This window comes from Chiloscyllium plagiosum, unplaced genomic scaffold, assembly GCF_037043375.1.
Source record: "Chiloscyllium plagiosum isolate Xiang-an unplaced genomic scaffold, Cpla_swu_hap1 HiC_scaffold_41, whole genome shotgun sequence".
Classification (NCBI taxonomy): Eukaryota; Metazoa; Chordata; class Chondrichthyes; order Orectolobiformes; family Hemiscylliidae; genus Chiloscyllium; species Chiloscyllium plagiosum.
Genome location: NW_028270179.1, coordinates 23955723 through 23981469, shown reverse-complemented (window position 1 = coordinate 23981469; position 25747 = coordinate 23955723). Strand labels below are relative to the sequence as shown.

The 25747-nt window shown below is 41.1% G+C and overlaps 1 protein-coding gene across 1 annotated transcript; it reads right to left on the bottom strand.

Annotated features, from left to right (window-relative positions):
- Window positions 1-473: 473 nt before the first annotated feature.
- LOC148138188 (uncharacterized) lies at window positions 474-3569 on the bottom strand. The gene is made up of 2 exons (XM_087981875.1): window positions 3500-3569; window positions 474-1384 (listed from the first exon to the last, which is right to left on the bottom strand). The coding sequence occupies exons 1-2, from the start codon at window positions 3567-3569 to the stop codon at window positions 474-476; spliced, it is 981 nt and encodes a 326-aa protein (XP_087838001.1).
- Between the last annotated feature and the right edge of the window lie 22178 nt (window positions 3570-25747).

The window sequence follows — 25747 nt, the reverse complement described above, 5'->3', positions numbered from 1 at the left end:
TTTATATCTAGGTCTAAAGGTGGATGGCCAATGTGCAGAAAACATTGTCTTTTTGCTCTCATTTCCATATCTTTGTACACTAAGCTTTATTGGAAATTGTTATTCAGCAATCGGATGAGTGACCAAATGAAGGTTACGGTTTTATGGGGAAAATTCGTCACCCATTAGTGTGTGTGTGTGTGTGTGTGTGTGTGTGTGTGTGTGTGTGTGTGTGTGTGTGTGTGTGTGTGTGTGTGTGTGTGTGTGTGTGTGTGTGTGTGTGTGTGTGTGTGTGTGTGTGTGTGTGTGTGTGTGTGTGTGTGTGTGTACGGATGTAAATATGTGTATTTTTGTTTTTACACACTCGTATAAAATGTCATGTCCTGCAAGGACTTAAAACATAGTGTGTCTTTCAAGTGGGCCTTTTTTATGATATTCACAAGAAATATATATTCTGGAACGTAATTTACAATTTCTGTTACGTTTTGCCACGTTTATATTTTAAATGTTTCACCCAATATTTTCAGCGGATATTTTAAACCAGTCTTTAACTCCTGCCTGAATTTACTTTGTGTCCCAGCATAAATAAACGGGTTCATACAGGAACTTAATAGCAGAAGCATAAATCCGGTCTCTTGGAGAATAAACGTAGAATCACTGACATTGGAACCTGTCAAATAAGTAGCATGCGCAATTTGGACATTCAGGATCGTCACAAAGTAAAGCAAATTTAACAGTATGAAATTGCCCGAGATGGCAAATAGTAAAATAATGGACTTCCTCCGTTTCTCTATCTCTGGGTCAATCTGATTCAGTACATTTTTCTGAGTGCAGAATCTTCTACGTGCCCTATTGGCTATCAGAATGTGCCTCACCATCAATACATTAAGTAGTAAAATGAGAATAAATGGGAGAAAAGGATTTAAAATGGATCGTATCCAGTCATATGCAGTCCAGGCTGGTGATGTATAGTATATTGCTTTTATGACACAGAACCACGGTACCCCATTAATTATGTACTGTGGTTCAAATTGAAAATATTTGAAGATATTTTTCAGAATGGCCAATACAGACACGATTCCTGTTACCCGCGCTGTCACGTTTACTGTACAGTATTTTGTTTTTAACTTCTGACAGGAGATAGCCACAAAACGATCAAAGGTGAACGCAACAGTTAACCAGACAGAGCTATCAATTGCGATAAAAATTAAGACAGTTCGCACAGCGCACACTGGCGTTACAGACAAGTAACTGAATGGGAAGTAGACAGAAGCAATCCTGTTTAATATTACAGCATTGATCATGACGAGGATATCTGTCACCGCCATGGATAGCAGATAATAAGTAACACATTCGGAGAGACCACATCTTCTTCGATACAGAACCATTACCACTGCTACATTAGCTGGAATAGAGGGGGAGGAACATATGGATGGAAGGAAAGAGTAAAATCGTTACTGAATCGGCTGTATTTTCTATGATACATCGTGAACTCAATGCTTGTAACTGTCAAAGAATATTGAAAGCTTTGCTTTATCCAGTGGAAAAGTATTGCCAGATTGCAGCACAGTGATCAAGGTTAAGTTTATAACGTATCAGTACGAGTACATTGAAAAATATTCAATTGAAACCTAACAGACGCAATGAACAAAAAACTCGACTGAATCTCCACTCCAACACAGGAAAACTAAATCCACCAGAAAAAAATAACACAGCAGTAACAAGAGAAAATTTCTAAAAAGTACGTTTGTAGATCAATGCTGAAACATCAAAGTTGTGCAGAAAAAAATGTATTCAGCAAAGATTTTAACGCTCTTATGATGCAATGTGACATTTCTAGAATTAACTCAAAGTGTTCACTCATTTAAAGTTGATTGTCGATATTCATAAAGAACCCGCTATACTTTGCAAATGACCAAATATGATGCCAAAACGTCTGCTCTTCAGTCACCTGAATAAGCACTGAGGGGAACAAGCATAAAAAAGGAACATCAAGTAGTGCGTGTTGATAAACAGATGTTCTTGGTGGACCCAAGGAGGTGCAAAAGAAAATGCTCAACGTCAACCTTGTTTTATGAGCTAAACTGAGGTGAGATCTTTCGATTTTTTGGCAACAGCGTTTGACTTTGGGAATGCTGCATAAATAATTATTATTCATAACATTCATTCTGTAAAAAAGTTGCAAAGACTGCAAGCATTTCTTTGCCTGTGCACGACTCCAACCTCTTCAGCTAATATTAGTATCGGATAATCCGTTTCGATCTGCACCAATGCAACTCTCAGGTGATGAGATCATACTAGCAGAATAATCTCTCGATCTTTCCATGTTACCTCCCCACTACTACCATAAAACGAAGTGCAGATCTTGCTCATTGCTGATGTAGGTCATTGGTGTTAAATGTGAGCTATTTTCTGCAATGGATATTCGTAATTAAACATTATGAATTACACATTAGAGATTCCACCAGTTCTGATGTTTCATCTAATATGAGGAGAATGGTGATGATGTGAAAAGACTTGCCCTGTGGTAGTGACAGAGGAAATCAAACAATCAATTGTCATTTACTTAGGCACATCAGAAACTGCTAACACTGAAGTGTAACCGTGTCCTGTGAATTGGGAGAAACATTGAACTGTTCAGTCATTTTCAACTGTAGCAACACTTCTTGTGTCAATAGCTCAGTGACTGAGACAATTCACTTTGGGAAATTCGTTCATTTTATTTTGCTGGAATTATTCATTGGCGAAAGCCAATCGATTTTGAATCAATTGTTGGCATTGTTTCCCACTGTGAAGATCAATCGCACTGTAGTCCTAAAAAATACTATCATCACAATTTGACAATTCAACCAGAGCACAATAAAACTTCAGCGAGATTACTCAACAGAATACATATTCACACATATGATATTTCCACACCAAAATAGTTATTTCTTTGACCATAACACACTTCTGTTGATCATGTATAACCAGCATCTTAACACAACACAACTGGATTTATACAATGGTGATTATGGACAACTACACTTATCGAATCATGTCCAAGGCCACAAAAGAGCTTATTGTTGTGGTTCTAAGTTTGTGAGATGATTTGTAGCTCGGGTGCTCGTTGTCACTTTACACTGCAGCACGCGAAGAGTAAATGGCGGAATGGATATTATTTACAAAGTTTCGATTGTTAACTGATGCATAAGTACATTTTAATTTTAGAAATACCAATTTATTTTGTCAGACGTGAACAACGGATCTACTTCGGGGAGAAATTATGTTTGGTGTGACATATTGCTACATTTGTGTTATGTGGATTGTCCAATAATGCAACAAAAATGTTGCACAACATTGTCAAAACAGAACATCATATTGTTTAATGTTCAGACGTAGCAACGATGAATGGAAAATAAAGCATCAAATATGATAAAGAAAAGATCCAACATGGAGAAGCGTTACCTTTGAATTGAAAATAAAACTGATGGAGCTAAGAACTGAATGAAAGAACTACTAACGCTAGACAGTGTCTTACCTGGAACCCCGATGGCAGCAATAACTGGGTAATAGATGGCAAACACAAGATCTGTCAATAGTGCATGCATTTCGGACAGAAGCTCTGAAAGGATTTTGCAATTTATTCAGAATTATACTTTATATATCACATGTCATTCTCCAGGGAAGTAATTAGCGTTTGATATAATGAAGTAATCAAAGTTAAAGCAAAAAAAAAGGAATTATTGCAGTTGTTGATCAGATAGATTTTATGTTTTGCACGCTGTGCCTTTCTTCCATGAGATCGACAAGTTTCTGAAGTAAAATATACAGAAATAACACACGCATCTCGGTTACATTACTTAAGTTGAAGAAGCAGTGAATTGATGTGGTTATTCGACTAAGCTGGGGCTTTTGACGACGGACTGTCTAGAGAAGGAGGGCGTCGAATATTTTGGTGGCCAGATTTGCTCGTAACCTAGAAAACAAAATTCTGAACTGGGAGAACTGGCTACTAGCGTGCCATTTGTTTTTTTTTAAACTAGGCTCTTCCTCGAGGCTTTGACACCTCTGCCTTCATGACCACTGTCTAAAATAAGAACCAAGGACAATATGACATTGTTAGAGTGATAGCATCGTCACGCATTTTGGCGGACAGGTTTCCTAATTCCGCAAGGGACAGTTTCAGCTAGATTGGCCAGGGGAGGGGTGGAATCTTCAACAGCAGGGAGACAAGTACGAGGCCCAAAGGAGATAAAGTAATCAGAGTTAGTAAATTTAAGATACATATCAGGCTGCAACGCGAAAGGGAGCAAGGAATGGTCGATTAAATTTCATCTATTTTAATGAAAGATGAGTGCTAGATAAGGCTGATTAACTCTGGGCGTGAATCGTTACGTGGGACTGGGATATCATCACCGTTACACAAACATGGCAAAGGCAGGGGCATGAGTAGCAGATTGTTGTGCAAAGGTACAGTAGGTTGAGGTGTTATCGAGGTGGTGGTAGTAGTGAAATGGACATTTCATTTTTGATTAAGGCGACGATCACAGCAGTAATCGGAGATGAAATAACTGAAGGTTTATCCAGTAAGTCTTTGTGGGTGGAGCTAAGCAATAAGCATGTTATGCTGACGGTATAGGTGAAGGTCTATGACCCCTCAAGAGGGGCCTCTTGGTTCGAGATCGGTCAAAGGAATCAATGGAATGCGGTCTGTACAAAAGCACGTGTCATTCGTTTATTGAATTAAGGTACCTTGACGCAATTCTATCCAGCAACACAGAGACTAAAGCTTCTGTGTTCCATGGTGAAGTTCCACAATTACATTCGAAAATTACACATCATTTATATGCATTTGATAAGAGATAGTACAGCCTTAATTGCAAGAAAGACCAATCACATATAATAAGGTGACATGATTTGCAGCACATTAAACCAATGATATTTCCTGGGAAAGGGTTCTTATTTACGTCAATCATCATGCCATTATAGCTGTTCAAGGTCAATTAATGTGTCAGTATTCATTTGGTGAAAACTCTATTGTCCTCTTATCTTTTGATTTCAGCTTAATTCTGCAAATCAGCAGTGCAGGTTCACAGAGTTCAATCACTATTCTCAGCCATTTTGTTATATTCTTTTAAATTTAAAAGCCATTTTGTGATTAGTAAAAAAATCTACGTTTACTTGTTGCTTCTAATAATAACCTAAATTCAAATTTTAAATCCTCATAGGGATTGTACGAGTGGGCACCAAATAGTCAACGGGAATTCGAAAAATAAACATGCAGAGAGCTTAGGGAAACTTGCAGGAGCAACTTGGTTTTCGTAGTACGGGATTTTAATTTTCGTCACAGAGAATGGGACCAACCGAGCGTTAAGGGCTCAGATGGGGTGGAATTTGTTTAGTACGTTCAGGACTGCCGGAGCGTTAAGGGTTGAGATTGGGTGTAATTCGTTCAGCAGTGTTCCTCAAGCAGTGTGTAGAGGATCCTACTCAGGAAGTGGCAAACGTAGATCTATTCTTGAGGGAAAGGGACACGACAGGTGATTGAAGTGACAGTGTGGGGAGCACTTTCGGATCAGTGACTACAGTTTTATAAATTTTGAAATATCGATGAAGAGAGGCAAAATTGTTTCACAGGTTCAAGTTCTCAATTGTATCAAGGCTAATTTTGTTGGAATTAGGCAGGAGCTTGCAATATTTGATTAAAGGAATTTATTTCTGGGCAAACGATTCTCTGGCAAGTGGGAAGCATTTAAAAGTGAGATACTTAGAGCTGATCTTCGATATGTTTATGTGAGGGTGAATGGCAAAGTTGCAGGAATAGGGAAACCTGAATGGCAAATGTTATTGAGGTTTATGACCAGAAATACAGAAGGTGGCACAGCTTAGGTAATGGCAGCTGGGATAAAAAAACATCCATGGATTTATACAGGGAATAATGGAGTTTACTGAAGAAGGAAATCAGTAGGACTAAAAGGGACACCTGATAGCCTTGGCTGTGAAAATTAAGGTGAATCTAAGCCGGCATTTTAAGTAAATTCAAGTGTTAATAAAATGTTGAGAAAGAATAGTTCCGAGGTACAGACGAAAGAATAGCAAAGATGTTTCTCGACTTGAGCGAGAGTGACATGACAGTTGTTATGTTGAACTTCAGCTGTCGAAATACTGACTAGCAATATTATACTCCATTTACTTTAGATGGGTCACTTGTTGTAATGTATGCAGAAGGGCTTCCTGACACAGTATGTATTCAGGCCAAGAAGGAGCGAGACCGCATTTGATTTGATGCTGGGTAATGAAGATGGACAGGTATTAGATTTGGAGGCAGCTGAGCATCTTGGTGACAGTGACTACAATTCTGTTATGTTTAGTTTAGCGATGGAAAGGGATTGGTACATACCACAAGTCACATGTTTAGCTGGGGAAAAAGCAAATATGATGCAATCAGGCAAGATTTAGGATGCATAGTATGGAGAAGGAAACTGCAGGAATGGGTAAATTTGAAATTTGGAGCTTATTCAACGAACAGACTCCAGGTGTCCTTCACAAGTATGTGCCTGTCAGGTAGGAAGGGCGTAGTCGAGCGAGGAAGCTGTGATTTACTGAAGAAGTTGAAGTTCTTTTCAAGAGTAAGAAGAAGGCTTGTGTTAGGATGATTTGGAGATGCCGATGTTGGACTGGGGTGTACAACCTGTTGGACTATAACCTGGTGTTGTGTGATTTTTAACTATGTTGGGATGAGATGTAAAGGCTCAGTTCTGGCGATTGGAAGTTGTAATTTAGCCAGGAAAGACCTAAAGACGGAGCTAACAAGAGACAAACGGGACATGAGAACTCATTGGTAGATAAGATCAAGGACAACCCAATGGAGTTCTATTGGCATACCAGGCATAAAGGAATGACAATAGTAAGATGAGGGCCAATCAAGGATAGCAGTGGGAAGTTGTGAGTGGAGTCAGAGGAGACACGGGAGCCACTAAATGAATTGAAGGAATCCACACTGGAAAAAAAATATTGTCGAGGAGACTACTGATTTACAGGATACGAGAATAGATGGGTTGAGCTTCACAATGACGACGGTGATAGCGATTCTGGAGCATGTGAAAATAGATAACCCCCCTGGTCCGGATGGGTTTTATCCTACGATTCTCTGGGAAGCCAGTGAGAAGATTAGTGTTTGATTTTTATTTCGTCATTTTCTACAGGAATGGTGCCAGGAGACTCTAGGATAGCAAGTGTTGTCCCCTTGTTCAGAAACGAGAGCGGAGGCAACATCAGTAATTATAGACCATTGAGCCTTACTTCAGTTGTAAGTGTTGGAAAAAGGTAATAAGAGATAAGATTTATAATTATCAAGAAATGAATAACTTGATTACGGATAGTTAATACGGTTTTTTTAAGGGTATGTCGTGACTTACAAACCTTATTGAGTTCTTTGAGAGGCGAAAAAAGAGATGGATGAGTGTAAAGCTGTTGATGTGGTGTATATGGATTTGGTAAGACCTTTGATGAGGTTCGCCACAGTAGGCTATTGCACAAAATGCGGAAGCATGGGATTGAGGGTGATTTAGCGGTTTGCACCAGAAATTGGCGAGCTGAAAGCAGACAGAATGAGATGGTTGATGGGAAATGCTCATCCTCGAGTTCAGTTCCACGTGGTGTACCGCAAGGTTCTGTTTTGGGTCACCGCTGTTTGCCATTTTTTAAATGACCTTGTTGAAGGAGAAGAAGGATGGATTAGTAAATTTGCGGATGATACTAAGGTCGGTAGAGTTGTGGATAGTGTTGGAGGATGTTGCAGTTCAAATATGGACACGGAGAAACTACAGAATTGGGCTGAGAGGTATGAAATGTAACGTCATGCGTAAAATTATGAGGTGATTCCCTTTAGAAGGAGCAACAGGAATAAGGAGTACTGTGCTAAAAGTAAGATTTTTGGTAGTGTAGATGAACAGAGAGCTCTCAGTGTTCATTAACGTAGAACCCTGGAAGTTACCACCCAGATTGATCTGGTTGGTAAGACGACATACGATGTGTTGCTTTTATGAGTGGAGAGATCGAATTTCGGAACCATTAGGTCATGCTACACCTGTACAAAACTCTGTTGTGGCCACGTTTGTAATATTGCGGACAATTCTAGCCTCCACATTACATGAAGGATATGAAACTTTGGAAAGGGTTCAGAGGGGATTTACTGGGATGTTACCTGGTATGGCGGGCAGTTCTTACGAGGAAAGGCGAAAAGACTTCAGGCAGTTTCTGTCAGAGAGAAGAAGATTGAGAGGTGGATTATTTGAGGCATATAAGAAACTCGGAGGCTCAGGTAGGGTGGACAGTGAGCTTAATTCTCCTAGAATATTGATGGTGAGCACGAGGGGACAAAATATTTAAGTGAGGAGTGGTAGATATCGGACGGAGCGAGAGCATTTTCAACACTTTGAGGGAAGTAGGGGCGTGGAACAGCCTGTCAGCAAGAGTAGTAGACTCGACAACGTGAAGGGTATTCATATGGTTAATGGATAGACATATGGAATAGTGTAGGTTAAATGGGCTTCAGATCGGTTTCTCAGGTCGGCGCAACATCGAGGTCTGAAGGACTTGTACGGCAACGTAATGTTGTGTATTGTATGTTCTACGTTAAAAGGAAGACTCAAGGACGAATGTAGACGTGTGTGTGTAGAAGTACCGGAGATCACCGAAGTTCTCAATAAAAACGTCCTCTCGGCGACAGAAAACCTGTTTTTGGTAGTTTGGTATAACACTCATTATGTTGGGCTTTTTAAACTAACTGGCTGTCTTCAACAAGAGTGTATTACCCCTCGAGGCTGTTTGTAGCAGTATATACTTCAGCACGTGCGCTCTTCAGATATGTATGCGTTGGGATGTAAACTACAGCTAGGTCAGAGAGTTAGCCACCAGAGTTAGCATGTAGTGCAGATTGCACTTCACTATTAAACAGTCTCGGTCCAGGGAACAGTCACGAGTAAAGTTCGTCATGTTTAAGTACCAAGACCTGTGGATCAGAGCGACCTTTGCCGTGTCCACGCACACCATGCAGTGAATCTGGTGCTTTGAGAAAACCTTAGGTTGTAAACCAAGTTGAGGTGAAGGAGGAGTGAGCTATTTCTCTTGGCGAGACGAGTCTTGATTTATGTCGTTCCAGCGGGGGAGGGGATCTTCAGTCTCACCTGTTGGACAGCGCTTCTCCAACTTTTCATGGATAAATGGCTGGTTCTTGTTAAGCCTGTGAGTCGGAGTGGATGGTTTGCTGTTCCAGAAGGGAAATGCGTGTACCTGATGTGATCCCCGGCATTGGTTTTGGCTTTGGTCTCTCTTGGAGTCTTGTTGTCGGTGTGGTCAGGCCTCAACGTTGGGTCTCCATATCATTGTTAGGGCGTCGGGTCCATTCCATGGAATCAGGTCCCCGATCGACTATGGGTGGGGCCTTGGAGAAACTGATTGTTCACGTCATTGTCGCTTTTGTCGTTGCTCACAATGTTCTCGTACGGCACAAATAAGATTTTCATAGCCGAAATGCAATTCGCCAACTTTTATACTCAAAACACGGACAAATGAGCGCAAGCATGTCATATCCTTTATTTACCAACTTAGTCGTTTTGTGTTGCACTTGCAGGACCTTCCACCACAAGATCCCTCTGCATATCAATAATAATAAGGGTCGTTCCATTTGGTTCTCTGCCGCTTGACTTCGAAGATGCGTCACTTCACATTTGTCTGGAGTTAAATACATCTGTCATTTCTCCTCTCAAATTTTCAATTGATCTATATCATACTGCATCATTTCACAACCTTCGTCACTATTATAACTTCATCCATTCTCATGATGTCAGCAAACGTACTTATCAGACCACCTACACTTTCAGTCAAACCATTTACACATATGTGTATGCATATTATATGCATATACGGGGCACACTTGCACACATGTACATATACATACACAAATACACATAACAACACACACACACACAACAGACAAAATATGTCCTCGCCCAGATCCTTGCTGGAAAACAAATCGTCATAACTTTCTATTCAAAGAAATGAAACTTCAACAATTGCATTCTGTCTTCAATGACAACTCCAATATTGCATCCAACTTGTAAACTCACAGACGATTGCATGTGACTTGATCTGGACCAGCCTACCACGGGACATTTCGTTGAAAGAGCGTAGATCAAAGAACAATATAGCACAGTACAGGCCCTGCGGCCCTCAATGTTATGATAGAATTTTATCCTACTCTAAATTCAAACTGAGTTAATTTAACTAACTACTGAGACCTCTCGGAATCCTAGTAGCACACAAATCCACCAACATTCTCAAACAAAAACTAACAAACTTAAAAGACCCAGTACAACCCATGGACAAAACCAACGTCATTTATAAAATTCCATGCAAGGACTGCCACAAACACTACATAGGACAAACAGGAAGAAAGTTAGCCAACAGGATACATGAACACCAGCTAGCCACAAAAAGTCAAGAACTCCACCCCCCCACCCCTCATAGCCCTACACACGGATGAAAAAAAAAACACCATTTCGACTGGGACAACACATCTACCCTGGGACAGGCTAAGCAAAGACATGCCACAGAACTCCTAGAGGCTTGGCACTCCAACCACAACGCCATAAACAAGCACATAGATCTAGATGCCATCTATCAACCCCTCATAAAACGAACAGGAAATGACATCACCACAAACCCCAGAAACCACGTCCAGGAGAAAGATATAAATAGAAAGCAGGAGACAACAGCTTCGCTTCACTTGGAGTTCGCACTGATGATGTTACCTCGCCAGGTAATGAAACGTCTGGATATCAAACCGACAGCTCAGCGAGCAAACCTACACCCTATATCTGCCATGTGCCTAGTCAAAATTCGTTTAACATTCTCTAATGTATCTCACGCGACTACCACTGTCGGCAATGCATTCCACGCATCCAACAATCTCTGTGTGAAGAACCTATCTCTGAGTCTCCCCTAAACATCCCTCCAAATACCTTAAAATTATGCCCCTTCCTGACAGATATATGGGAAAAAGTCTCTGGCTATCCACTTTCTGTATACCTCTCAACATTTTGTCCACCTCTATTAAGTCACACCTCATTTTTATTCTCTTAATTAACAGAATCCCTGGCTCTCTCAAACTTTCTTCATAAGAAATGCTGTCCCATCTAAGTAGCAACTTGGTAAAACTCCTGTAATGAGACGATCAGAAATGAACGCAACATTGCAAGTGTGGTGTTACTAAGGCTCGATAGAGCTGCCACAAACCTCATGTCTCTTACACTCATCCATCTGCTAATCAAAGCCACCACACTGTACGTCTTCTTAAGAAATCTATCAAACCTGTGTGGTAACTTTGAGGGATCTATGGATTCGTACCTCAGGATTACTCTGTTCCTTCACACAGCCTATAATCCGGCCCTTTAAACCATAATTTGTGTTCCTCTGGAAGGACCGTATTTTCTCATAACCTAATGATAATTATGAAGAGGTTATCTGTAAGAAGAGAGCGTTAGTGAGGAAACGGAAGACACTGAGCATGAAAGGAAGATTTTTGCGAATGCATCAGCCTTGCCTTTTGCACTGATGTGCTGGACCCATCTATCATTGATGATTGTAACGTTTATGGAGCCTCATCCTGCAGTGAGCTGACTAATCTTCGATCACCATTCATAACAGGATGTAGAAGTACTGCAGAATTTAGATCTGATCACTTGGTTATGGGATGGCTTAGATCTGTCTACACTTGCAGCTTACGCCATTTGTCTGTTTGGTAGCTTCATGAGATTGACACCTCATTTTTAGGATTTGCCTGATTGTCTCCTGACATGCCCTCCTGCACACTCTATTGAACCTGACTTCATGGCAATGTTTGAGTAGGGGATATGGCAGGCCATGAGATTTCAGATTGTGCCGGAGTGCAGTGCTGCTGCTGTTGAAGGCCCACAGCGCCTCATACTGAGTCTTGAGCTGCTAGATTGTTTCAATGTCTGTCCTTTTTTAGTCCATTGATCGTGCCCCACAACGCGATGGAGGTTATTCTTAATGTGAAGGCGTGACCTCGTCTCCACAATGGCACGGCTTTGACCGATACCGTCATGGACCAGATGCTTCTGCAGCCGACAGATCAGTAAGGATGAGATCAATTACATTATTCCGTCGTGTTGGTTCCTTCACTTCCTGCCGCAGACACAGTCTCGCAGTTATATCATTAAGGAACCGAACAGATCAAAGGATAATGCTGCTGCAAAGCTACTCTTAGTAGGGGACATTGAAATTCCCCCACCCAAGATTGCATTTTACACATTTGCCACACCAAGTGCTTTCTCCAAATGTTGTTCCACATGGGGGAGTACTGATTCATCAGCCGAAGGAGGAAGACGTATTACTCAGTAAGAGGTTGCCTTGCACATGATTAACCTGAGGCGATGAGACTTCCTGGGCTTCACAGTCGACGTCACGGACTCCCAGGGCAATTCCCTACAGACTTAATGTCACTACGCCGCCACCCCTTCTGGGTCTGTCCTGCCATAAGCCAGGACATATCGAAGGATGGTAATGGTTGTGGTCTGGGGGTGTTATCTCTAAGTTATTATTCCGTAAGGATGACTATGTCAAGCTGTTGCTCGACTAGTCCGTGAGACAGTTCTTCCAATTTCGGCACGAGACCCCAGATGTGAGTAAGTGGTGTTTGCATTGTCGACAGGAGTATATGTGTTTCTGCCGTTGTCTTTTATAGTTCCAAGATCGATGCCAGGTCGACCATCCAGTTTTATTTCATTTTTGTGGCTTTCTAGACATTGATACAACCCAGTGGCTTGCTCGACCATTTCAGAGGGCAGCTGAGAGTCAAACACATAACTATGACTCTGGAGTCGCATTTAGGCCAGACCAAGAGATCCGATTTCCTTCCCGACAGGACATTAATAAGCCAGATGCAGTTTTCCGCCAAGTGACATTGGTTTCATTATCATCAGCCGGCTCTGTATTCCAGGGTTTTTTTTAATTGAATTCAAATGCTACCATCTGCCGTGGTGGGCTTCGAGCTCTCCTCACAATAATTCATCCTGTGTTCCTGCAATAATCGCCCAGAGATAATACTATTGGGCTATCTCTCCCCAACTTGCTCTATGAAGGATGTGTTGAACTGGAAACGGTGCAAAATAACATTACAAGGAGAATACCAGGACTCAAGGGTCTGAGTTGTTGGGAAAGGTTGCACACAAGCTAGGATGTATTCTGCAGAGCATAGGAGCTTGAAGGGTGGTGGGTAGAGTAGGATCTTAGAGGAATGCAGAAGATCATGAGAGGAGTCGATCGTGTGAACACTCTTAGTCCTTTACCCGGGATTGTGGAATCAAGGACGAGGGGACATCAATTTGAGTCCGAAGTTTAAGAATGCAAGGGAACCTGAGGTTCAACCTCTTTACACAGATGGTGGCATGTATATGGAATGATTGGAAGTTGTTGAGGTGGGGAAATTAACAACATTTAAAAGGTTTTTAGACACAGATATGGTTAGACTTTTTTTAAGAAAAGCTACAGGCCAAATTCAGGGAAATAGTGTAAACTTTCATGGACAAACTGTCAACATGGAGGAGTTTGGGTCAAAGGACATGGATCCGTCCTGTTGGACACTGTGACTATTAAACCCGATTTATAGCTTTATTAAAACATTCAGAGTTGGAAACTATCTGTTCACAATAAAATATCATTGGTGTTTTTGAAATAAAATTGTCAAGGAAATGTATGACAAGCCAATGGCGTTGGCGCTATAAGTTAGACGTTGCAATTAAGAAAATGTTAAGGTCATCGAAAGAAAGAAAATAGAGAAATCAAAATCTAATTGAGAATATCACGTACGAAGGAGAAATAACAGTTCATCAAGGAAATATGGATACCAGTGCAAATGTGTTGCATAAGCGTAATGAACAGTGACTCCTGAATCTAACAAAAAATATAGGTTATATCCTGCTGGGGATGAAACATCCATCACGCTGTAAACTGTTGTATTACTGTTATTGGTTTGGTCATTTCGCTGCCAACCTCTTCAAGATCAGTTTTACATGACAAGAGAGAACTGACAAACATTTTTCCTTATTATAAGGAACGATCTACCATTCAAAACACAGAGATAAGCCTGTGCTCTTCTGGTAGACACTTAGGTTTGTCTGTCAATTTGACCATACAACTTTGTCTGACGCTGAGATCTTCCTGAGAGAGGAACATTTTACCAATCATTCTGCCACTCTTGTGGTTTTAACTGGTTATATTGTTTTGTTTTTAATAGAGTTTTAAGCCAGACAGGGCGAGCTGACTACAAAAGAATAATGCATACACCTTGGGACGCCTTGTGTGTGTTTCTTTAAATTTGGAACAATACAAGCAGCCAGGATGATTGTGGCCAGCTTTCAGAGACCAGAATTTCCAGCTTCCTTTTTAACTTTTAAGTTTAGTTTGAAGAATTATTTTTGAAGTCGCAACACGACAGAAGTGGTTGGAGGTTTGAAGAAGCAAAATATATATTTTTTTCCCTCGCTCAGTTACAGGTAGAATCTGTGGTTTTGTCCACTGCTGGTTTGCAAATCTATTTTTCTGAATTCGTCTTCTTGTCAAGTAGCGTGTTAACGGGATGGGATTATACTGGCATGTTAATAAGTAAAAGTTAATGTATCTATCATTCTATTACGTTTTTCAATAGAATTGAGTTAATCTAAATTCGTCTTTATTTTGTTTTACTTTATCTATAGTGTATAAAGAAATTTTGCTTTGTTAAGGTTGACTAGTTTGGCCAATTGAGTTGCATTTGAACACAGAACATGGCATTTTCATTTAAATAAGAAAAAATGATAATATGGAGGCTACTTTCTTGAAATATTTTCATGGTGTCGGTAGCACCATGCAAACTCTCCCAGGCACTGACAAAATTAATAATGATTTGTATGATACATTAGGTTGTGACACCAGAAGGTTGTGCCACAGTTGCCAAAGGATGACCAAAGACGTGTTGAGATAGTGGTGATTCCGCAATGTTGAGAGGCTTTGATTGGTCTTGGGATCACAAGGAAAAACAGTCAAACCAGATGTCACAGAGGAGCTTCAGCAACAATTAATTTTCAAGGTGATAAACGGTGAAAACTTAGACTGCTGGAGATCAGAGAAGAGAAGTTGGACTCTGTAGCGCCAATATATAAGCCAATTACTTTTGTAGCAGGACAGTTTAAGTCGCTGATACTGCTGGCAAAAAATCGCTTTGATTGTTCATGCTATTTCAGTAACTGAATTCATCAGCAAAAATGCGAAGCTATACATGGTTATAATGTGTGTCAAATGATTACTGACTGGAATTATTCTGTTCCTTGAAGTATCAGCAGTATCTGATCCCAATATCGGTATAATGCAGTTAATATGCACTAAATAAAACGCAGTGGATTAACACTTACACCATCATAGTACTTCAAATCCTTTTTCACTGAACGAAATGTATGTAGGGAAGAGGCATCTGTTATGGGCCAGGCTAGACCTCCTGACAATTTTTTTTAAGAAGGGAGCTCAGACACTAGCGTTTCCTTAATTGAGTTGCAGATGTGAAGTAGATATTCCAGGTGTGATGCCAAATCAGACTTCCATTCAACAGTACGGATGAAACACAAGCAAAAGAGAATGGAATTTACAGTAAGTTAAATTTTGAAAACGTAACTGACCGGACACAACACATTCACTCAGTAACTGCTCCAATCCAGTTACATCCAATAATCACACTCCTTGTCAAGAAGTTTAATTTAAACGCAGATTCTTACAGGCAAAAGAAATGAAAATCATACACAGAGATTTCAGAGGAAGTCAAGCAGGAATAATTTGCTGAAGCTTGTAGAATTCCTGTAATCCAGCATTTTGTGGCAGCCACAGATAAACCATAATGGAAAAAGAAACTTAACCTAGGAGAAATGGCCACTCCCTTGTTGTCGTTAATCCGGGCGCTTCCTCGGGTCCTTGCACCACTGCCTTTACAACTGCTTTTTAAAAGAAAATGTCAAAGAACAAAGCAATCTTTCAACAGTGACAGCATCACCACACCTTCTGCATTAAAGAATAACGAACTTTAATATGTAAAGACAGCTTCATTTTAAACCGCATAGTCTTAGGCTGTTAGCACACAAAAATACATACACATTACATTGACTGTAACCATGCAAACGTTCATTACTACATTCCATTTCAGTGCGTTTACTCTTGCCACTGGGTCGATAATTACTCTTATTCGTCCTGTCACAAGTATAATTTTCAAACTGAACAGCTGCAATAATAAGCTCCTTTGAAATATATTGGATTTTTGCGCTTACATTTCTCCAAAACTTTTCATGTATTATGATCAGTACATATGATCATCTCAGACCCATTACTGTGAGGATGTGTGGCGCTTGCAAAGCAAAGCAGGTCGAGCAGCATTGGAGGATATGGAGACACGACGTTTTCGGCATAAATGGTTTATCAGTAATGGAGAAGGGTTTCAGGCTGAGAGATCAAGAGAAGGGTGTTGGGACGGGGGAGAAGGTATTTGGAAGGCGATTGGTAGATGAAGGTGATGCTGATGTTGACAGGTTAGTGTGGAAGGTGGAGTGGATTTGTGGGAATGAAGAATGATAGGTCGGACACTTCACGAGAGCGTTGTTGAGTTGGAAGGTTGCATCTAAGGTAAGATGGGGGTAGATGAGGATACTGGTGAAATCGACATTGATGTTTTGTGGTTGTAGGGTCCAAGTGTAAGATGAGGGGCTCCTAACTTCAGCCTCTGGTGGCTTGGATTTGGTGGTGGACGAGGTGCAGGACTTGCATGTCCTCTGCCGATTGGGAGGGGGAGTTGAAGTGGTCGGCCACAGTGCAGTGTGGTTGTTGGGCGCGTGTGTGATCGAGATAGTATTTAAAACGTTTCACAACTTGGCGTCCTGTCTCCTCAGTGTCGAGGAGACATTTATGACATTCATAAATGAATATCCAATTTCCTTGAGAAATGTCCAACAGCTCTTTCTGCCTTCTCTTTGTCTTCTTGTAAGAGTAGTAACACTGGAAGCCACCTCACTCACATTCATAACTACCTTGAATAATTTTGCGTAATTAAATGTGGTGAGTCTAGCGTCAGTGGCTAACACAGCTTTTCGGCTGTCTTGCAGTTTGCTGTCCAGTGAATCTTCACACATTTCTTCAGTTCTTCAGTGAGCGGAGAAGCCATCCTATTAAACTTCGGCATGAATTTCCAACAAAACCCACTTAATCACAAGAATCATAATACTGCTCTTGTCGTGGACGTATGGAAAATATCCCAATGATATTAGTTTTCACATTCAATAGGGCCACATATCCATGTCTGATAATATGGCCCAGGAACGTGTCTTGAACTGTTTCACACTTACCTCAGGTTTATCACCAATCTTGCCTTCTGCAGTCGTTCAATCTATTTCGATAATTACTTGACATTTTTCTTCCTTGTGTGATTAAACGCCACCGGGTCATCAATGTACACTACACAATTGTGTAATCCAGGAAAGACTTGATTAGCTAACCTATCAAATGTGGCCGGGGCATTTTTCACACCAAGTGGCATGAGTTTAAATTGATATAGTCCATTCATTGTCACGAAAGCTGAAACAGTCTTCACTCTTTCAAATAAATGTTTCTGCCAGAATCGTCTGAGCAAGTCTAACCGAGCGACAAACATCGCTTTTCCCATCTTCACAATACAGTCATACAAACGTGGAGTCGGATATGAATCAGAATTCGTAACTGTGCTGACTGTGTGATTGTCAACGGATAACTGTGGGGTACCGTCTGGTGTTAGCACCATTACTATGGGTGAACTCTAGTCACTGAGACTCACTTCGATTATGTTGTCTTTGAGCGTGCGTTTAATCTCTTCTGAACCTGAGCTAACGTTACAAATGTTAAGTCCAGAAGGATGTTGCTTAATCGGAGCAGCATGTTCTATATCGACACGATGCAGAATTACATTAGCACTTCCCAATGAATTTCCACATATCCCTCATGTGATATCAACAAATCTTTTGAGAGTCATTTGAGAATCCTCACGGAGGTAACTTAATAACTTATCCCATTTTTTGACGAATTCCTCATTGACGAATTCAATTTGAAGTATGACCAATTGAGAATACTCTGAACTTGGTTCTTCAGTCTATGTTGCGGCCAGTAACACATTCTGCTTTTGTTCTCCTTCACTCTTAAAATGTGTTTTGAGCATATTGCCGTCGCACATTCCGAGAGATTTCAGTCTGTGTGCAGGCCTTATCAAATAGTTCACACCTCTTACTCGTCGTTGTACTTAATAATGTTCACAAAACCTTACGTTTAAAGGTTGACGGACACTGGAAGTAAGAAATCATGATTTCTGATAGCAAAACTGTGACTTTTGATCTTTTGCAAATTCCTTTTTTCATCACAAACTGTAACGTTTCGAAATGCTGTTCGTCAACTCCCGCGCATTATTTGACCTTTCTCTAAAATTTGACTCATAATCCAAATATATGTCTCTGAATTCTGACTCATCAATTTCTCCATAATTTATTTCATGCTCCTATCACGTCAGGCCCAATCAGTAATTCAAATTCAGTAAATTCGTTTGATTCATTTGGTGCATGCCAATGGCAAAAAACGTACAAACTGAATCCCTTCATCCCAAATATCTGGCCAGCCATAATGAGAAACATTAACATGTCCTTGAACGTCTGAGGTCTTCTTTTTAGCCTCCCCCCTGATGCGGGATGGTCGGCAGTAGATTACAATTGTTTTATTCCTAAACTGCCCATAACAAGAGGTGAGGCCATACTGGATTTGGTTCTGGGTAACGAACCAGGCCAGGTGTTAGAATTAGAGGTAGGTGAGCACTTTGGGGACAGTGACCACAATTCGGTGACTTTTACTCCAGTGATGGAGAGGGATAAGTGTGCACTGCAGGGCAAGAGTTATATCTGGGGGCAGGGAAATTATGATGCGGTGAGGCATGACTTAGGGTGCGTGGCTTGGAAAAGTAGGCTTCAAGGCATGGGCGTAATTGATATGTGGAGCTTGTTCAAGGAGCAACTATTGAGTATCCTTGATAAGTATGTACCTGTCAGGCAGGGAGGAGAGGGTCGTGTGAGGGAGCCGTGATTTAATAAGGAATTGGAATCCCTTGTTAAATTGAAGAGAGTGGCCGATGTAAAGATGAGGCGTGAAGGTTCAATTGGGGCGATTGAGAGTTATAAGGTAGCCAGGAAGGACCTGAAGAGAGAGCTAAGAGCAGCAAGGAGGGGACATGAAAGGTCCTTAATTGGTAGGATTAGGGAAAACCCTAAGGCTTTCTATAGGTATGCCAGAAATAAAACAATGACTAGGGTAGGAATAGGTCCAGTCAAGGATAGTAGTGGGAAGTTGCGTGTGGAGGCTGAAGAGATTGGGGAGACACTGAATGAATACTTTTCGTCAGTATTCACTCAGGAACAGGACATTGTTGCCGATGTGAATACTGTGTCACAATTAAGTAGAATGAATGGCTTTGAGGTATGTAGGGAAGAGGTGTTGGAAATTCTGGAAAGGGTGAAAATATGTAAGTCCCCTGGGCCTGATGGCATTTATCCTAGGTTTCTCTGGGAAGCAAGGGAGGAGATTACTGAGCCATTGGACTTGATTTTTATATCCTCGTTGTCTACAGGAGTAGTGCCTGAAGACTAGAGGCTAGCAAATGTGGTTCCCTGGTTCAAGAAGGGGAGTAAGGATAACCCTAGTAACTATTGGCCGGTGAGTCTCACTTCTGTTGTGGGCAAAGTCTTAGAGAGAATTGTAAGGGAGAGGATTTATGAACATCTGGATAGGAATAATGTGATCAAGGATAGTCAGCATGGTTTTGTGAAGGGCAGGTCGTGCCTCACAAACCTTATTGAATTCCTTGAGAAGGTGACTAAGGAGGTGGACGAGGGTCAAGCGGTAGATGTGGTGTATATGTAATTTAGTAAGGCGTTTGATAAGGTTCCCATGGTAGGCTACTTCAAAAAATACGGTGGTATGGCATAGAGGGTGAGTTGGAGGTTTGGATTAGGCATTAGCTGGCTGGAAGAAGACAAAGGGTAGTAGTTGATGGCAAAGGTTCATCTTGGAGTGCCGTTACGAGCGGTGTTCCGCAAGGATCTCTTTTGGAACCATTGCTGTTTGTCATTTTTATAAATGACGTGGAGAAGGGGCTAGAAGGTTGGGTGAGCAAGTTTGTGGATGATACGAAAGTCGGAGGAGTTGTTGACAGTGAGGACGGATGTGGCAGGTTACAGAAGGATATAGATAAGCTGCAGAACTGGGCAGAAAGGTGGCAAATGGAGTTCAATGTAGCTAATTGTGAGGTGATTCACTTTGGTAAGAGTAACAAAAAGATGGGGTACTGGGCTAATGGTCGGATACTTAGTAGTGTGGATGAGCAGAGGGATCTTGGTGTCCATGTACACAGATCTTTGAAAGTTGCCACCCAGGTAAATAGTGCGGTGAAGAAGGCATATGGCGTACTGGCTTTTATTGGTAGAGGAATTTAGTTCCGGAGTCCTGAGATCATGTTGCAGTTGTATAAGACTCTGGAGTATTGTGTGCAGTTTTGGTCGCCATACTATAGGAAGGATGTGGAAGCACTGGAACGGGTGCAGAGGAGGTTTACCAGGATGTTGCCTGGTATGGTAGGAAGATCGTATGAGGAAAGGCTGAGGCACTTGGGGTTGTTTTCATTGGAGAAAAGAAGGTTTATGGGTGACTTGATAGAGGTGTACAAGATGATTAGGGATTTAGATAGGGTTGACCATGAGAACCTTTTTCCACGTATGGAGTCAGCTATTACGAGGGGGCATAGCTTTAAATTAAGGGGGGGGGGGGTAGGTATAGGACAGATGTTAGGGGTAGGTTCTTTACTCAGCGAGTCGTGAGTTCATGGAATGCCCTGCCAGTAGCAGTGGTGGACTCTCCCTCTTTATGGGCATATGGAGGATAGTGGGCTAGTGTAGGTTAAGTGGGCTTGGATCGGCGCAACATCGAGGGCCAAAGGGCCTGTACTGCGCTGTACTCTTCTATGTTCTATGTTCTATGTTCTGTAACTTTCTTGAATAATGTTGATGCAAAATCTGACACGTGATCTCATTGTGTCCCTGTGTGTAGTCCATATCTCGAAAAATATATTGACAACTCTTCTACAATCATATTAGCTGTGACCTTGCGTATGGAATGGCCTCTGGAAATCTATGAGCACATCCATTATTGTTTACAAATAATGATTCTCACTTTTGTTTTAGGTAGTGGTTCTGTGCCATTAATGTAAAGCTTTGTAAAACGTTCCTGTAATACATGAATGATTTTTGAAGGTGCTACTTTTATTAGTTTTCCAATTACCTTACATATATGACATGTCTGCCAAATTTCACCCAAATCCTAATGATGTCCAGACCAGTAGAAATGTGTTTGTACTTTAGCTTGAGATTTTATTGCATCTAAACTAACCTCCCACAACACCTCCGTTCCATAAGCAACTGTTAATCCAACTTCATTAATACCTACCATTTCTCAAATGCCTCAGTATGTTATGTTTTCTATTTGCTCATCAAGCTTTAATTTTTAAGGCATTAACATTCAGGCATACACTCACATGCATCTTCCTTGTACTCTTGTTGATATAATTGTTTCAGTTTTTTGTCTTTTTTGTAGTAACTGTTAATTTATCTGAGCTGGTAATATCGACTTTAGCTTGCATCTGTTTTTGTTTCATCTCATTTATTTGATCAACTATGGTATTTGGTAATTCTACCTCAACGTCTTTATCTGTGTTCTTTGAATTCTCCTCTTGTTTGAAGTGATGACTTTGTGACATTGTTATCACTCAGTCAGGAAACATCCTAGTATATTTGTTTCATTACCTCAGTTGTCTGATTTTGCACTGCATATTCAACGGCAGCAGACGTCACTTCTCCCGGTTACCCAGCTATATTATTCGCAAGAACAAGTTGTATTTCTGGTATGGAAAGATTTTCCCACCAACAGTTCTCCACGTTCCACTGGACACTCTACCCTTTCTTTTCTGTCATGACGAGAAAAAGCCTCTCAAAACATTTCCTGAAGGAAGCCAGACTCAAACATTTCTAGTTGTTTTAATCAGGTGTGCAGTGGATATTCCAGGTGTGATGCAACTGGCTCAACCACTCACTTTTACACCAAACCGTATTTATTTAGACATGCACAAAAAAAGCCAAATTTGGAATCATAGCACTTTGTAAAAGCTTCATTGACTCTATTGCGACATAACGATGCTATTCCAAATACTTGCAACATTCCCATAAATACCCCCTTGGCCAAATAGCGGTAAAATTCAACACAGGTTTTTACAGGAGAGATAAGTGATTGAGAGAAAATATCAGCATGGAGCTGTTTGTTTGACAAGCAAGCTGAAAAAAATACTGTTTGCTTTCTGAATCCAAAACAAACCAAACTCCAAGATCTGCTTTCGGAACTGACCACTCCCCTTTCATTGTGCAAGTTTTTTTTTAACTTGAAAGCATTTGCCTGAGACAGTATCTGTTGGCTTTAATTAAACTGGTCATAAAAACCATCCAAATTAGATACATCGAAACCTACATGTTCACGGCCCCTTTGCAATGGAAGGACTATTGCCGAAAAGTGCAAGTACGTGGAGGTCATATCGAGAGAATAAGTGTTCGTTAAGTAGTATGACGATGCAGCTCCTTTAACAATATCGACTTTAGCTTACATCTGTTTTTGTTTCATCTCATTTATTTGATCAACTATGGTATTTGGTAATTCTTGCCGTTGAATATGCAGTGCAAAATCAGACAACTGAGGTAATGAAACAAATATACTAGGATGTTTCCTGACTGAGTGATAACAATGTCACAAAGTCATCACTTAAAACAAGAGGAGAATTCAAAGAACACAGATAAAGACGTTGAGGTAGAATTACCAAATACCATAGTTGATCAAATAAATGAGATGAAACAAAAACAGATGTAAGCTAAAGTCGATATTGTTAAAGGAGCTGCATCGTCATACTACTTAACGAACACTTATTCTCTCGATATGACCTCCACGTACTTTCACTTTTCGGCAATAGTCCTTCGGAGTTGCATATCTCCGCATCTCTCATCGTCAATGTTTGACAAGTTCCGCATCTGTTAATACTGAGACTTCTTCACCTGCTGCTCCTGGCTTCTGCGAGTAAACCTCACCTCTGCAAACAAATGATTTACGACATTCTAGCGCTTCCTCCTGCCCCAGCCCCCGACCTGGTTGTCCATTCTAATGCAGATATTTTGTCTCCACTGCGCCTTTCTTTATCACTTAAATAAAATTCACAGTCTTATCCTGGTTTTCTACATCCGTCCCCCCAGTGTTTTTTTCCAAACTAACATCACTGAAAATTCCCGTCGCCTATTTATGTATGATGTATTTTAATACCATTGTCCACCCATCAAAATTGGTTTGATCCTTTCAAATTCAATGTATTTTTAACGAGGGTCCTTCGTTCGATTCCTGAAAACTTATCTGGACAGATCTGGCAGAATCTCTTATTACATTTAAGATGCCTTTCCTCCCGCCCTCATAGTTATCGGACACCTCCTCGGATATTGCTTTATACACCTCACTAGCTCTTCCTCGCAGTTTTGTTTGGATCAATAAAACCCATATGGTCTCTGGCCACTTCAGTCAATTTGCCACCTTCTCAAACCAGATGAAGAAGGCTTCCACATCCTTTTCGAAGAACATCAGGACTGCAGATGCTGGAGACAAGAGTCGGAGAGGGTGGTGTTGGAAAAACACAGATGGTCAGGGAGCAATTGAGGTGCAGGAGAGTCGACGTTTCGGGCACAATCCTTTTGTGATGAGGCTTGAGCGCCAAGGAGTTTAAGAGAAAAATGGGAGGAGGTTGGTTCGGGGAACGTAACTGGGAATACAATATGTAAATGAGGGTCGAGTGAAAGTGATAATTCTGAAAGGAGGCTGGAGCAGATATATGAGAAGGAGGATTGACATGCAGGACCATTCAAGTTGGTGGTGCCGAGTTGGGAGGCTGGGACTTGTATAATTTGAAGAGGAGGTGTAATGGGGAAGCTTTTTAAATCGACATTGATCCAATGTGGTGGAAGGATCCCAAGATGCAAGACGAGGCACTCTTTCTCCAGGTGTCAGGAGGCCAGGGCTTGGTGGTGGATGATGCCCAGACGTTGCATGTTCTTGTTGGAGCAGGTGGTGTGTAGTGGGATAAATTTGTTCAAGTTCTTTGGTGCAGTTGTCACAGAGATGTTCTCTGAATCTATCTGCACGTTGGTGTCCTGCCCCCGCCCAGTGTAGCAGAGGCCAAATCGGGTGCAACGGATGCAGTGGATGGCATTGTTGGAACTACAGGTAAATTTCTGTCGGATGTGGAAAGATCCTTTTGGACATCGGACGGAAGTGAAGAGGGATATGTGGGAACAGTTCTTGCACTTCTTTCGATTGCATGGGAAGATGATGGGAGGGGACATTGGTTTGGGGGCTTCGAAGTGACAAGGGAGTCGCGGAGGGATGGTGTTATTGAATCCAGATAGGGTCGGCGAGGAAAATATATCTGTGGTGTTGGGATCTGTTTGTATGTGGAGGAAATGACGGGGGATAGTGCGTTGCATCCGAAATTAGGTGGGGTGGAAGGAGAGGACCAGTGGTGTTCTGTCGTGCTTTCCGTTTGAAGGGCGGGGTTCAAGGGCGGAAGCGTGGGACGTGGAGGAGATGCATTGCAAGGCAGACATTCTTCTCATTAAAGTTATGAGATCGCTGGATATTTTTAAACAGTTCCCCAATAGACCTTTGGCTGCGTTGTGTTTGCTCTCCTCCTCACTATCTTCCTTACTAAGCCTATGTTCTGTCTTCACTTCCATCCTTTTAAGCTGACTTTCCTGTCTCAGTGACAATTTCTGAAATTCAAACTCTGTCTCTTTGTCCCATACAACTCTCTCTTTCTCTCTGTATCTCTTTCTCCCCTTCTTCTGCTCGGGCTTTCCTTTCCTTCTCTTTTGTTCTGGTGAAGCGATTCTTTCGCTCCATTTTTGGTCTGCTCAGACGATCCGTTCCGATTGCTTTTCATTGCAATTCAAACTGTTTCAGTTTCCTTTCGTGTTCAAACTGCTTCACCTCCAATTAAATTCTAACAATTTACGAAGATTCACAAGACATTTCCTGCAATTTTAAATGCAGAATCATTTCTGTAATTCCCATCCCTTTTTCTCACAGCTGAAGACAACACGGAGATTTGCCTTCCTTTTCGCCATAATAGTGAATATTGTGGAATAAATTCAATGCAACGCTTAGGAATGAGTAAGTTAGTAATATAACAAGCTTCAACTGGAGAATCAGCAAATGGAGCACACGCTGCCATCATGCCAGTCAAAAATTAAAATTATCGGTTCTGTTCGAGTTTTGCATGTTTATTTTCTGCACAACGTGTTTTCACTGGTAGGTCTTCTTGAGTCTGATGATTACGTTTGTAGCTATGGAGTAGATAAAAAAATGTACATCTATTGTTGAATCTTCTGACTCAAACATTATTCTGGTGTGTAGAATATCGAAATAGCAACAAAAGAATGACAAGGAAATTTGGTAAGGCTTTGAACATTTCAAAAGTAGGAGTCAACTCTGCTGTTGAGAAATACCTTCTGCTTCTTCAAAACGGCGGATTTATAATGGCTCTATCGAAGGT

What these genes read in the sequence shown, in the direction of transcription:
- LOC148138188 (XM_087981875.1), bottom strand. Translation starts at nt 3,569, where the DNA reads ATGCATGCACTATTGACAGATCTTGTGTTTGCCATCTATTACCCAGTT. An exon ending in TGCTGCCATCGGGGTTCCAG is followed by an intron (nt 1,385 to 3,499) that starts GTAAGACACTGT and finishes CCTCTATTCCAG; the next exon opens with CTAATGTAGCAGTGGTAATG.